The sequence below is a fragment of the Cuculus canorus genome, chromosome 3 (assembly GCF_017976375.1).
Source record: "Cuculus canorus isolate bCucCan1 chromosome 3, bCucCan1.pri, whole genome shotgun sequence".
NCBI classification, from domain to species: domain Eukaryota; kingdom Metazoa; phylum Chordata; class Aves; order Cuculiformes; family Cuculidae; genus Cuculus; species Cuculus canorus.
Window position 1 is genome coordinate 58,667,612 of NC_071403.1, and position 15,333 is coordinate 58,682,944.

Genomic DNA, 15,333 nt, shown 5'->3' on the forward strand with positions numbered 1-15,333 from the left:
TACATCTTCTAGGCCAGGAATGTACTCAGATTGAACACTGAAACAAGGTGGGAGGATAATGCCTGCTCTTTGGTAAACACAGAGTGAACTTCAGCTCAGTTTCCAGATCGCTGTGCTCAGAAGAAAGAACTAGGACTGCTTGTTTGAACACAAAAAGATCACTTCATCAGTTTAGCAACTGATTCAAAGCTTCACATAGGTAACCTCAAATGCATTTGAACCACATTATGTATACATAAATATATGTTTTAAATTAAGAGTGTCTTGTGACAAAATTACATCAATTTAAGTGAGTCAGTTAAATGCTATTCCCTCCTCAATATAAATATTGGTTTTAAATTCGCTCATTTAGAAGCAGGTGCTGAAGCAGGTTTTCTGAGCTAGAGGCTGAAAGCACCCTGGTTCTCACTGAGCAATAGCAATCCTCTGAAAAATGAAAAAGAACCCCTCTACACAGCGATCATGAAAGCACAGACCTGTTTTACTAAAGAAAGCTCCTCTGCTTTCCTGAGGTGGCATTAAGAGTTTGGAATAATTTTCCTTAGGCAAAGTCAGACAAGCACAAATTTCAGAAGTACATTAAATAGTATTTATTGAGTTTGCAATTTCAGGGACAAAGCTATAATCTCAGTCCCAGCTATTGACACACTGTGGCACTGAGTCCTCATGTTCCTCGTCCAATTCAACAAATAACATGGAACATCATAAAGAGGGGGTTTGAAAAACGAAACCTCTATAGTCTCAGTTTGAAAACAGGGAACAGTGTGAAGTCTTGTTGTTCACAAATACATTTGCCTTCTTGATTAAACACAGCATGTTTTTTACTGAAGAACTGACTCGTCCTCTTGATGTTTGGAAGAACGTATGAGACGGTTGATCCAAAAGAAAGTAAAACTATGGAGAACACAGAGCTTTTCCAGAGGAGCACAGTAACAGCTTAATGCAGTGACAGGTCAATGCAGACTTCAGACTGCAAAGAATTCCATGCAAGAGGAAAGGACGCTCCCAAGTACCCAGTTCGGAAGAGCCCCTCTTCTTGGGAAGCATTTGTTTCTGGGACTCATTCTGTGGGTGCTTACGGTCAACAAACCATCAACAGCCTGCCTGCAAAAAGTTATGGGAGATGTTGTTTTCATTTTCACCATAGTGACCCTTCTGCATAGTAAAAAAAAGGCATCACGCAATATACAGAGATCCATATTTACAGCAAAATGGCAAAAGAGGATATTAGATACAGTAACACTTATGTTCAGGCATTAACACATAAGAAGACTCCCTGTGTTGATTCACAGTTCGTTTAAGCAAGTCCTTTTCTCTACACATTGGTTCTCATTTTGCAAACGGCAGCCAGCAGAATGCCTCACTGTGAGAAACAGATGCTTGCTCTCCCTTAAACCATGGTCATGACCTTCAGAGAGGCAGGTTGGAATCTCCTGATCTTCTTCTTTAACGCCTTCGAAGCTTTGATGCGACAGATTTTGGGCACTGGGGGAAGAGGCTTGGAAGAAGCCTGAACAGTCCCTGATTGTCTGACCGAACCTTCAGGCCAAATCAGCTCACTTTCATCCCCCTCATCATAGTCAAGGGCAAGGCTGCTACTGTTACTGCTGCCATCCGAATCGCTTTCACTAGACTCACTGTCTCCAAAACGGTTAGCTGTGAAATCACTGACCTCTCCTTCACTGGTCTCTGCGATGGTGGAGTGAAAGAGGGAAGCGCACTCTGCAGAGTACTCAGAGTGGTCTGACTCACTTCTGGCATAAGTTCCATGGCGCTGACTCTTGGAACGAGCCCTGATACTGACAGTACGCAGGACACCAGCTTTCCTTGCCGGTTGTCTTGGTGCTCCCAGGCCAAAGCTATTAGAGAGGCTGGCCACATGGGCTTTGGCGGAGATCTCCACTGTGGACTGCCACTTGCGCTGCTTCTTCTTATTGGCTGTGTCTACGCAAGTTGCTTCAAGAGAATCCAGTGCATTGGCAGAGGCTCTGTAGAGTTCTGGCCTGGATGGCACAGTGGGGAGACCGACTTGCACAGGGAACAGGCTGGACTCCGAGCATGACCTGCCAGTCATGTCACCAGAATACGAAGGTCTCCGCACAAGGCTCTTCACACCATGTGGTCTTTGGGGCTGATTCCACTCAGCAGGCAGCCTGGCAGCCCCATGAACCCCTCTCGCCTTCTCCATGCAAAATGCTTGCTTTCCAGGCCGTAGTACCTTTTCACTGTTCCTCTTCTTTGTCTTCACTGCCTTTGTTTTAGAGCTGGCAAACTTGACCCGGACGTGGTGGGATTCTGCAGGGACAAACTGAGCATGAACAAACTCACTCCGTGCCACTTGCTCATGACCCCCACTATTAGCCAACTTGGCATTGCCACACCTTTTGAGGGGTAGCTTTCTGGATGGGATGGCTTTAGCATTCCAGGTGCCTGGGCTGGAGTCCTCCTGGCACAGCGGTGAGCAGGATGAACTGCGCTCTATGCTGCTCTCCATTGCTTCTGCCAGAGGAGAGCTCCTTGCTCCTGACTTGGCAGGATAACAACTATTCACAGCTGATGGCTCTGTGTCAGGCCAAGTGGATGGCTGTTCTCCATTCACACAGCGCATGGTCTCCTGCTGTTTGGCACATTCACCCTCCGGCATCTCTCTCTGCAGCTTCCCTTCAGCTTTGTTACTTTCCAGAGAACTTGCTTGATTTTCCAGCTGGCTACTGCTGCTGTTAATTTTCACTCCACCGGCGCTAGGGGTTATAATGAGTCTCTGGTGCATTGTGGCTGGTTGGCTCTTTGTTGAAACCCATTCACCGGCATCAGCTCGATTGTTCCCTTTGCACCTCGTCAGCTGCAGTAATTTATTGATGTAGCCCCCTGGCTTGGCCTCAGTGGTTGGCCTAGTCCTAATCAAGCTGGGACCTGTCACACTGGGCATGGGTTTGCTGGGGGGAGGCTGGAGCTCTGCTTCTGGGGATGTCCCCACAAGGGAGAAAAGGGGACTTTGTAAAGCCACTGCATGAAGAGGGCTCGGGTAAGGATATACATCAATGCCATTCTTGGAGACCAAGTCATTCTGGAATTTGGGGTCCACACTGAACAAGCACATGTCTCCAGCGTGGCACAGAGGCAACAAGGATTTGGGATCTGTCTCTTTCTGAAATCGAGTGTCTGCTGGAATGAGTCTTTCCAAGTCACCTACACAGTGGATGAAAATAAACAACCTAATTAAATCAGAGACAATTACATTCAAAATGGCTTTTAAAGTTAGAAGTGCTATTTCAGAAGGATGTGCTAGCTTTTACTAAAATCAGTAGCATGAATGAAGAAAACAGTTTCAGTGCTCCAAGATCACAGAATTACTTCAAGGCTTTCATTCACCTGAGCAGGATGGAGATTAGAATGCCTTTTAATGTCAATAATAAAACTCATGCCTTCACAGGAAATTTAAACTGTGCTACTTCATGAAAGTAAATCTGTGAATACATAAAAATGTTCTTGAACATCACAGACTAACAGGAAGCCAACCAACGACTGAGAAGCCTGAAGATGAATGTCATGTAAAATTATCCAATACAACAGATATAATTTTTGAATACTTTTCTCCTAGCATAGGATAAAGCCTTCCTCTGCATAAATTACTATAATTCAGAAATTACTGAAATTACCAGCCTGAAGAGTCAGTGGTGCTTTTTGAGCACCATTTTAAGTGGTTAAATTTGAATTTCACCTTTTCCTTGAATGCTGTTATATCACGTATCTTGGAAAAACCTATAGTACTCAACCAGCTGCTTTAAGAGGACTTAAATAGACACAAGGTTATTTGGCATAGTCTGTAGTGTCCTACCTAAGGCACTTACAGATATGCTACAGCAAACGTTAGGATGATGATTTCTCAAACAATGTATCTTCATAATGAAAATTCATTAGGAAATTGTTGGTAGTGTATAGTGGTGCTCCCTTGTGCAAACAAACCAGGAAGGTGCTAAAAGAATGCTGTGCGTGTGGTGTCTCAGCAAACTTTCTGCTTGCCACTGAAAGAAAAGGCAATCAGACTGTACCTGCATTTACCTATGGGGACAAGCTAAGGTGAGGAGACTAGGAAGAAGAGAAATTTCTCCCCCTCTCCAAATGATGATTTTCTGAAGGAATATCTTGTCTCATTTCCTGCAATGTGGACAACTTTATAAGAACTGTTTCTTTGCTTTGAGACTACGCCCACTATTACCCTACGACTTGTTTCTCACACCAAGCTAAGTAAGAGGTTGTAGCTAGGAAGAAGGGAAAGAAAGGAGAGCTGAAGGAGGTCTGTAGCCTCACTTCCACACCCCTACTTAACATCAGCTATTCTTTTTCTCCTAGTCTATCTCCATATCCAAAAAATAATGAGGTCCCTGGGGTCATAGCAAAATTGCAAGGCAGGAAGGTTTCTGGCAGAACAAGTAGTCTGTAATCTGAAATGCGGAAGCCATGGACTACTAACACCAGCTCCATCCACCACAGCCTTTGAGGAACCTCGAGAAGACTTTGCTTTTATGCTGTAATTTGTCGCCACTGCTTCAGATGTGTCTGAACAGATGGGTACTGAACAGTTGGGTCTTTGCTTCTGCTCAAAGCAAGCCAGAGGTGAGCGAGCTCAGGTCAAGGAGCTGTGGGAATGACTCCAGAGTGATACAGTACTTGAAATTACGTTCTCTATGGCTTCCCTGTTTCTATAATGGAACTGTCACACAACTGGCTGGGTCACCATAGGCACTGCATCAACACAAGGTTGCTCTGAGGCCATGGAAGGCCCCAAAATACTAATGATAACATGTCACTATGGATAAACAGATAGGTAAACAAGAGATATGGAATATTAATGGATTGGTCCATTGTGTCCAAATGCATGATGCAAATTCATGTTTGACCCACTATTAGGGTCATAACTCGTTCTTAGATAGTCAGTTAACCTTTGGCATCTGTTATCCCTAACTGTACATAATAAATGATGGAAAACAGTATCATTTGAATCCACATTAATTAATTAAATAGGGCAATGTATATATAAGTATCATCATACTAATTTTACAACAGATTGAAAAAAACAGGCACTAAGTTTGGAAGTTTCTGTTTGTCCTTAGATTTCTGTAAAATTTTTCTCAATAAAACGCATCACCTCCAATTCTGAATTCACCTTATGTTTTTCCACAAGGTATCTCAACTACTGCAATTTTTCTGGTTTCACAAGGAAGTAGATTGAAAAAAAGACATCTCAACATTCATTACAATTTTGTCTGACACACTTAAATATTTTTTACATTTCTAAATGCATAAGTCCTAGTATTTGTTATTATTTAAAAGTATTTGAGTATGAGATATGGGAAAGTTGGACAGTAAATGGTCCGGCTCTGTGGTTTTGATTAATTCTCACTGCATGTATTGAAAATGAGTGCTACATAGTGATTACACATTAGTATATTAGGTCTTAAAAAAATAATTACAAGGATTCTGCCCTTCTCTTGGATGAGTATCCAGTTCTGCAGTTGATTACCTGTAGAAACTGGCCTTGGCCGGGACCTGACAGGAGTCCCAGAAACGTCTGCGCTAGCTGTAATCCGACATCCATCGCTGACATAGGTTCCTTGCTGCTGGAAGCTGGTGGTATGCACAGTAGTTTCATCTGCAGACTTGGGTCGGTAATCGAACACACTAAGCCTTGCTTTAGGGTGTTGACAGCTGGGCAAGAGACTGGTGTGGGAGGAGGAGATGGACTCACTGTACACAGAGGTACAAGAATTGGAGAGTGAGCAAGAACCACCGTCGCTCAGATCATAGAAGCCTGCAGAATTAAAATAAATAGGAAGATATGTCTTATTTACAGTAACTAAACATTCTCTGTAGAAGAAAAATGCAGAGAATCAAATAAATCTTTATTTGCTATGTACTACAGGCCTAAATTTACAATCATTTATTGGGTTAACTTCAGCAGAGGTTATACTTTAATTCAACCACCTTTTATTTGGCTTATGCATATTTACTTAGGCAGTAAGCCAGCTTGGCACGCACATGCATGCTTAGTTCTGAGGGTGGGATGGGATGAGGTGCAGCATCATCACGCCTAGTTCTCTTCATTGGAGAACATCTTTGGGGACTATTAGGCAACTGGTGTAAAATATGACCATCTTATGCTGTTGTAACTTGTGCTAGGAGCATACAAGCACAGCTTGGATGGGAAAGTAGAGTAAAACTAGCCTGCAATCAGAGCTGCCAAGCCTATGATAGCTGGAATGCCTAAGGGCAGAGAATGGAGGCTATATTCCTTCTCCAGGTCTTGCGATCATTGCTAATTAAGTATGGAAGTATTAAAAAATACTGTGTATAAATTCAATATAGGAATTTTTATTGTTCCTCTCTATATAAAGCAAACTGAAAAGGAAATTGTTTCCTTCTGAACTGTGCTTATGTGCCTAAATGCACAACTCCTGAAGTTAAAACGCTCAACAGAAACTTGTACTTTTTATACGTGTTCTAAGAACCAGGCTGTAAATAAAAAAAATATTTTCTTGTCTAACTGAAAACTCAAGGCTTTTCAAAGTGCCAGTGGTCATTCTGCACTGGACAAAGTAATTAATTACCAAATGTTTCCCTCTCTTTCCATTTGTGCCTAAAATGCCCCATTTTTAAATAAAAAAGTAAAAAAAAAATACTGTTTGAGTAAGTAAGCATTTTCAAACTAAATCATCTTTGCAGAAAAATTCCCACCAGCTCTGTGAGCTGCTCTGTGCCAGGTGACTAATCTCCACCTCAGCCAAGGGGCACTGTTTCTGACCAAACAATATAGAGAGTTCTACTTAGTAGCTGACATCCTTCAGTTCTCCTAGCACCACACCCTGGGAACAAACGACCAAGTGCATATTACCTGAGCTGGGTCGGCTGTCACTATCCAAGTATTCACTGGAGGTCTTACTAACGTCCAATTTCAGCTCACTTATTCGCTGATCTAGCTGATCCAGGTGGGTTTTCAAGCCAACATCTTGTCTCCTCAAACGAGACTAATTCACAAGTCGAGGACAGAAGGAGAAAATAAAGAATAACCACAATTAGCATCTCAGCAGCAACACATGAATTCAGGCCATCTGTGCCGGACAGATTCTGCTCTCATGCAGTGTTTTGCTTAGCTAGGGACTGTTGTAATTGGCTCTCTGTAATGAGACTGACATAATGGACAAGTACAAAACATTCCGTTTCTCAGTATACATTGTCTTCTGCCCAGCTGAACACGTTCTCAAAATTTTTCATATTGAATATACTTATTTTAACCTTTGGTTTTTTTTGTTATACCTACAGCAGGAACTGTATCTCTAAAGACAATGCCAATCTTTTAGCTAATTAACATATTAATATGTACTGCATTTCACTAAACACTTCCTCTGAGCAGAAGATGAGATAAATGTTACAAATTGTCTGCATGAACTTTAAGATGCCTCCTGATGAAACTGCTGTATGTAAAGGTATCGTACACACAAGGCGAAGGCAGCATACTCATTTCTGCAAAACCCTGGGCTTTGAGGAAATATCTATATACTTGAAAGGGTACACCGCACAAATTCCGACATCTATTTAGCTGAAAGCTTTCCTTGCACGTCTTGTGGCTAGATATTTCCACACGTTTTATGAAAGCATTTTAATTCTGCTAAGAAAATTACGGTATTTAAACTAAATCATAGAATGATTTGAGTTGGAAGCGACCTTAAAGATCACCTATTTCCACACCTCCTGCCATGGAACAGGGATACCTCCCACTAGATCAGGGTGCTCAAGGCCTGGTGTGTCAGGCTCGCGAATAACCCTTCAGAAGCCAGCAACATGGTCCTTTGCCTACTGCAATCACCGGCCAGCCTGATCTAAGAGAGCAGCTCCCGGAGTTGCTCCCCCAGTACTTATGCCATCAGCTTAGCTAGGCAGATGGCCAGGTGTTAGGTACCAGCCAAAGAACCACAGCTGGTTTCTGTCACAAACTTCTCACATGGCACTTGGCAAATTACCCAGGCCCAGCCACTATTTAGGCAGCTTCTAATTATATCACACTTAAACATCCATCCAACAGTACTTTACAGAACAGTGATCTCTTGAAGTTGGTTGTAAAGCTGTGCTCACAGACCTTGAGGGGCCAGGTTTTCACTCAGCACTGGCGAGAAAAATATGACTAAGATTCTTCTTTACGTTTACATTTCTGATTTAAAAACGCAAGCAGCAGTTCTAGCAGCACTTCCAGCCCCAAATATGACAAAAATATAATCTAGGCCTTTTGAACTAATTAAAATATCTGCAAAATTAAATAATATACAGAAAATCAAAATCAATAGGTACAAATTTTCACCTCCACTTCCCTTCTGTTCTGATTATTTAGCTTTATTATTTGCAATTTTAGGTTTCTCCATAGCCATAAATGCTAAAAGCAAGGAAAGCTAAGATGCTAAAGTAATCAGTAAATGATTAGAAACTGGAATTCAAGCAAAAGAGGAAAAAAGACGGATGTCCTGAGTCTCACAAGGCAACTTTTGCAGCTGGTGATGCTGCTGAGAAGCATAAAAAGGCATTTCTAACATGCTTTAATAGAGAACTGGAGGAACATGTAAGACATAAGGAATAAAGCCCCTTTTTGTTAGTGCTGCACATCTAGAAAGGTTTAAGCTCAAGAGCCTCATTACTGCTTCCTGGGAAAACCTGTGTTGATTTTCTTTCTTCCTGTTTCACATAAACAAAAAGGAAGGGAAGGAATGGATAGTAAAAGAGATTTTCTAGCCTATCTGAATGATGAATGTATGACCTTCTCCGTACTTCTTTATTTCCTTTATGGCGCAAAAGCAAAACCATGCCATGCCTCCTCCAGTCCCACTTACTCAGGAAATCACAAAGTTTTGTTTTCATGGCTGGAATTAATTGCTTAATGATTAATGTTTTGCCAGCCAATCCCTCAGCCTGTGGTTTCTGATTAATGACAGAGAGGCCACAAGGCTCTCAGGTATTCAAAGATTATTTATTATACCTCCAGGTTCTGTCTGCACTTTCACAGCATTTTAACCAACACACATGATTTACATCATCGTTTTTAACCCTTTCATGGTGTCTCAATCCATTGGGCTTTTGTGTTTCTGGCAGCCTCCGTAGCTTTGATCTTTCAGTTAACTTCTCCTGCACTCCAAGAGGAGAAACATTCCTCAAACTATTCGGGTAAGGATGACTTTTCAGTGTGTTTGCTTGAAGCTGTTATTGCTTTGATAACCACACTAAGTAGTACCTAGAACAATAAAGCTTAAACACACTATTTCTCAATTCACAACCTGAATTTTACATCAGACAAAAATCTTGCGGGTGAAACCATCTGTTTGCTTTGGGCAATGCAGCTGTGAAGACTTCCACACACTGAACAATACAGGACCAGTCTTTCCAAATCAACTTGTACTATCAACGGCCTACAATTTTTGGGAGCCATATCTGGGGTATTATCGTATCATTCACTTTTCAGAAGGAAGAACACTCTCTAAAAATCAGGTTCCTTTAAGTCAAAACAAATTGGTACCCCAGACCAAGGCAACAAACAGCACCGGTCATACTTAACAACTCTTCTCAACTGTTAGTCTCTTTGCTTCAGTTGTAGGGAGGGTTGAGATTTATTGGTTTTAGATTAGCACCTGATAATTTTATTAACTGGTATTTTGGAATGGACAAAAGACAGCATTAATATTACTTAGCTTTGCACATCTAAAATCTATTCATCCTTAGGTCTTTCTGTAACTGGTAGTGCAAATCACTAGGATTCAGTGGAATCAGAGGAAAACTAATCTCATTTATTTCAGATCCTTATTCTAGAGTGAGGTGAATTCCTTCTGGAAGCACCTCCTTCTCTCAGTTGACAAAAACTTTGTTAGTTTAATATTAATAAAAAAAAATAAAATCTCCATTTAAAAGATACTTTCTTCTATTTAAAATGATCTAAATGGGGAAAAAAAACCATCTGTGCAAAGTGCAGGGTACTAATCTGTGGGTTTTCTTCGTCTTCAGTGTGAAGTGTCCCTACTCACATTTTTATAATATCATAAGCCACTCGAAAGCTTGCAAAACAAAATCGTTGGATTAAAATAAAATCAACCAATTTTTATAAATAGTTTCTCTGAGAAACAGCTGAGAAACTGCTGGATGCTGCAGCCTCAGATATCCATACCCTTTGACAGTGGAAGTGTCATAGATTTCTTTCTCCATTTAGCCTGAATTTGCATCTCTTCTTTTTCCTCTATGTCACCATGATATAGTTTGACCAAGACACTAGTTTAACATCTTTGGATCACTGGCAGTAGACGGTGTCATTTAACTTTGCTTCTCTTCTGCTACAAAGAGCTGATCCTGCCTGCACCGTAATAACTTGCAGCTGTCATTAAGTGCTCCCGGCCACCAAAAAGACCCACTGGCTGGGGCAAGAAAGGACAAGACTGCTATGAGGAGCAGAAAGTCCACAGACTTGCTCACTATGGCAGACTGCTGGAAAGATCATCTGCTGGCTGTGGCTGGTACCTGTTGCTGGGGGAGAGAATGGGATGCTGGAGTGACATCGACACATGGTCCATACAGCATTTGCTGGGTTTGCTCCAACCATTCCAGCTAGTGGCACCTGACTCCTTAAGGGTACATCTGCTCTTCTGTTTCTCCCCTTTAACACCACAGGAGAAGCCTGGCCTGATTATTAGCCTTGTTTCAACTACTGAGATGCCTTGAGCCAGCTCCAGCTGATACAGCTTCCCCATTTTACATTACAAGGATCAATTTTTTTATGAATTAAACTATTAACTATTTAAAAGCCCAGGCTACAGCCCTACTTGAAACTTGGATTACTGCAAGGCAAAGTTACATTTAATTTGTTAATGAGTTTCTCAATCTGAAAGCTTATAGAACAGTGATCACATACTCTATTGTCTATGGGCCAAAACTAACACTGATGAAGATGTAACACTCAATAAGCAATGCTGTGCTTTGTGTTTTCTGCTGTTTTTAGTTTTAACCTAACTTCCTGTGACGAGGAACAGAATTTTCAAGGGTTTTGAGTGCAATAGGCTGCTCATGAGTCACTCAGAAACAGTTTTCACCCTGTAGTCATGGAGCCCTTAAGACCTGTGGACTACTTCTAACAGGTCTGATAAACGACTCTGTGGTTCACTTGGGTTTACTTTGCTGTAATATTAAGCAGCTTTGAGCTATGAACCTCTACTCAGATACAAGCCTGCAATTTCCAGGGGAGAAAGACAAAAAGGGTACTAGACGCCCAGTCCGAAATGCTTCCAGCAGACATAGGTCAATCAGAAGGTCTTTGTATCACTTTAAGCATTCACACGACCGCATTTTTGCTGAAGAACCTGTCCCTGGATATATAAAGTTCTGAGTCATCCCTTTCAAGCCTTATAAATACTTCCTTGCCAGGCACCCCCAGAAGACACGTTTCTCATAATTGCACTGGCACCTACTGGTGGAATCTGTCCCTCTCCAGCTGTACGCTGAGTTACGCTCACCTGCCCTACCCCTGCACTTCTAAAAGCAGAAATCTAAGGCCAAATTTCTTCCATTTTAACGACTAGTTTCCCCATGTCCTTGAAAAGCCTTCTACGTTCATGCTTTATTTGAAAAATACATAAACAACTGAGTAATGAAAGCGCAGCAGCTGACATGAAAAAAGAACAGTCACTATGGTCAGAGGTCATTGAGTGTTTCTGTTAACCCAGTGGCCCCAGACAGGCAATAAATGCCTTCAATTCTTTCGTTTAGTTACAAAGAAAGAAAATAAAGTGGAACCATTAGTTAAAATTATCGATGGCAGGCAATCAAGGGGTTGGCAGTCCGCTTGTCCTGCATTTTTTACTTTAATCAAGATACACGTGCCGCTGTGTTTTCACATGTGGTGGCTAGGTTTCTCTGAAGGTTAAAGCCAATTTTATTCTGAGATGCTGCCTGATAAAGCTGCCTACGGGGAGCGAATAACTGCGCTGTTTTCACACCTGATTGATAACTGATGGCCGAGTCTTGCACCAGTACAGGGAGCGAAAGGGATCTGAATTAAGTCTGAGTTTACCGAAGTGTGTAATTGCCCATACTAAAGATTAAAGCCCTTTACCCTTTGATTGTTGTCTCACCTTTGAAACTCCTTTCAGGTGCAGTGCAGATTTTTTTTTTTCTTTCTTTAGCAAAAAAACCCAAAACACGCGCAAGTGGCTGGTGCAAGATTTCAAATACAAGGCCTGGCATTCAGCTATTCTCTTTTGATCACGCAATCCGTGGCAAGAACAAAGTACTCCTGGCCCACGGACCCGTTCTGGGCGGACTTCCACCAGCACGCACACACCGGTGGACACGGGCATAGGTACATGCACACAGGTGCATGCACACACAGATACATGCACATAGGTACATGCACACAGGTGCATGCACACACAAACACACGCACATAGGTGCATGCACACACTGGTGCACAGGCACATAGGTGCATGCACGCACACAGGTCCACGCACACACAGGTACATGCACATAGTTGCATACACATAGGTGCTCGCCCACACCAACCCCTGAGCGCTTGAGTCTGTTTATGCACATCTTGCTCCGTGTGCTTTTTGATCCTCCGGTGCAATTACGAGCAGAGCGCTACAAGCGTGATACATGTTATTACTGTAGTTAATCATCTCCTACACCCCACGGCTCCGATGAATGAGCAACGCCGCTTAACAGCTCCTTCTCCTTCCCCAGCGCTCCTCCTGGCACGGAGCCCTCTATCAGCGCTCCAGGCATTTCGGGGCGAGCAGCAGGCGCTCAGGTGAGCCCCGCCCGCGGGGAAGCGGCTCCGTTAGGACGGCAGCGACGAGCACGGGCGCCGCCGCTCGCCCCACTGACCGGCACTCCCCGGTCCCGAAGCGGAGCACCCCGCGTCGCCCCTTACCAGCTGCTCTTTGAGGGCGGTGAGGGTGGCTTCGAGCCGGCGCTCCTTGCTGTGGGCGAGCTGCTCCCCGCCGGGCGCCGCCGGGCGCTGCGGCATGGCCAGGGCGGCCCGCACCAGCTCCCGCTGCTTCTCCCGCAGCACCTGGAGCTCCTGCAGCCCGGCCAGAGCCGCCTGCAGCCTCTCGCCCACCCGCCCGCGATCCCAGCCGCCCGCCCGCGGGGCGCCCAGCAGCATCGTCAACGCTGGGCTGCGATCCCGGCCATGGCAGTGAGGACGCGGGGAGCTGCTCCCGCCCCGCTCTCGGCGCAAGTGAAGCGGGGCCGCGGCGGCTCCTGCGGTTTTGGAGGAGAGGTGGGGACGGGGGAGGGTGAGGGAGGGAGGGAAGGAAAGGAAGAGGGCTGCGGCTCCGGGGCCACCTCTCGGAGCGGATACGCGCGGAGAGGAGCCACTGCCCGTGCGCTCCCTCCGCCCCGCGCGGGGGCGGCTCCTGCCTGCCCTGCCCCTGCCCCCGGGGCAGCCCTCGTCTCGGCCCCCGCCGCGGCGGGGAGGAAGGAGGGGTGCCTGCCCCCTCCCGGCAGCGACCGACGGGGATGCTGCGGAGGAGGGACCCGCGCCCCGCGCCGCGCTGCAGCCGCGCGACCAGGAGAGCCATGCGAGGAGCTGGTGCGGTGAACGGGTGTAACAGCTCCCAAGTGATAGGGGATGGGACGGGAGGGAATGGCCTCAAGTTGTACCAGGGGAGCTTCAGGTTGGGCATCAGTGACAAGTGGTGTCCCTCGGGCGTCTGTACTGGGACCAGTGCTGTTCAATATCTTCGTCAGTGATATTGACAGCGAGATTGAGTGCCCCCTCAGTAAGTTTGAGGATGACACCAAGCTGAGTGATGTAGTTGCCACACTGGAAGGATGGGGTGTCATCCAGAGGGACCTGGACAGGGAGAACTGGGACTGTGAAAACCTCATGAGGTTCAACAAGGCCAAGTGCAAGGTCCTACACCTGGGTCGGGGCAATCCCCGATTTCAGTACGCGATGGGGGATGATGTGACTGAAAGCAGCCCTGCAGAGAAGGACTTGGGGGTGCTGGTCAAGGAGAAGCTCAATGTGAGCCAGCAGTGCGCGCTCGCAGCCTGGAAAGCCAACTGTATCCTGGGCTACATCAAAAGAAGCGTGGCCACCAGGTCGAGGGAGGGGATTCTGACCCTTTATTCCTCTCTTATGAGACCTTATCTGGAGTAGTGTGTCCAGTTCTGGAATCCTCAATGTTACGAAGGATATGGAACTGTTGGAACAGTCCAGAGGAGGACTACAGAGATGATCCAAGGGCTGGAGCACCTCCCGTATAAGGACAGGCCGAGAGAGTTGTTCAGCCTGGAGAAGAGAAAGAAGGCTCAGAGAAGACCTTATAGCAATCTTCCAATACCTGCAGGGGGCTTACAAAAAAGCTGGGGAGAGACTGTTTACAAAGGCTTGTAGTGATGGGACTGGGGCAATGGGTATAAACTTTAGTGGGACAGATTTAGACTAGACATAAGGATCAATTTCTTCACTATGAGAGTGGGGAGGAACTGGGACAGGTTGCCCATGGAAGCTGTGGATGCCCCATCCCTGGAGGTGTTCAAGACCAGGTTGGATGGTGCCTTGGGCAGCCTGATCTAGTGGGAGGTGTCCCTGCCCATGGCAGGGGGGTTGGAACTGAATGATCTTTAAGGTCTCTTCCAACTCAAACTACGCTATGGTTAGGAAAAATTTCTTCACCAAAAGGATTATCAGGCAGTGGAACAGTCTGCCGGGGGAGGTGGTTGAGTCACCATCCCTGGAAGTATTTAAAAGATAGGTAGACGAAGTGCTTAGGGTAGTAGTGATTTAATAATGGACAGGTATGGTTGGGCTTGATGATGTCAAAAGTCTTTTCCAACCTAGTGATTGTATGATTCTATGAATATTTCCCTCACAAAAAAACCCATTGTGCTTTTAATTCCCATTTCTTCCCCTCTTTACTGGTGTTTCCTGTCAGACATGGGCACCGCGCTGGAACTTGTCATTTTACCCTCCAGAAAGCAACCCAACTGGGATCTAATCTCAGAAGTTCACTTTCTTATACTGGATTGCTGATTGTCACTTTGGAAGCAAGGCAGAGATCTGTTTTGTGAGGTTGATGCAGAGTGGGGCAAGCAGCCCTGAAACTTGAGAGTCTGGTGAACACAGTGAGGACCATGCTATAGGAGGCTTTGCTGCTCCCTACACTGAAACAAGCATTTGGATCCTACAGTTCCTGAGATCTCTGTGTGCCACACTCAAGAGATTGAAATAATTTCAGGAAGCGTGTATGTTTTTCCTCAAAGCAGTGAGCACAACCCATCTGTCCATGGTTATCTTCTGTTCAT

At 44.8% G+C, this 15,333-nt stretch overlaps 1 protein-coding gene across 2 annotated transcripts; it reads right to left on the reverse strand.

Moving 5' to 3' along the window:
- Nucleotides 1-575: 575 nt before the first annotated feature.
- On the reverse strand, nt 576-13,382 carry DACT2 (dishevelled binding antagonist of beta catenin 2). 2 transcript variants are annotated; one of them, XM_054062817.1, is made up of 4 exons: nt 12,950-13,382; nt 6,893-7,025; nt 5,525-5,812; nt 576-3,189 (listed from the first exon to the last, which is right to left on the reverse strand). In XM_054062817.1, exons 1-4 carry the CDS (start codon nt 13,181-13,183, stop codon nt 1,391-1,393), a joined length of 2,454 nt encoding a protein of 817 aa, XP_053918792.1. In that variant the 5' UTR covers nt 13,184-13,382; the 3' UTR covers nt 576-1,390. The 2 variants fall into 2 exon arrangements, with proteins under 2 accessions (XP_053918792.1, XP_053918793.1); XM_054062818.1 differs by lacking the exon at nt 12,950-13,382 and adding an exon at nt 12,580-12,924.
- Between the last annotated feature and the right edge of the window lie 1,951 nt (nt 13,383-15,333).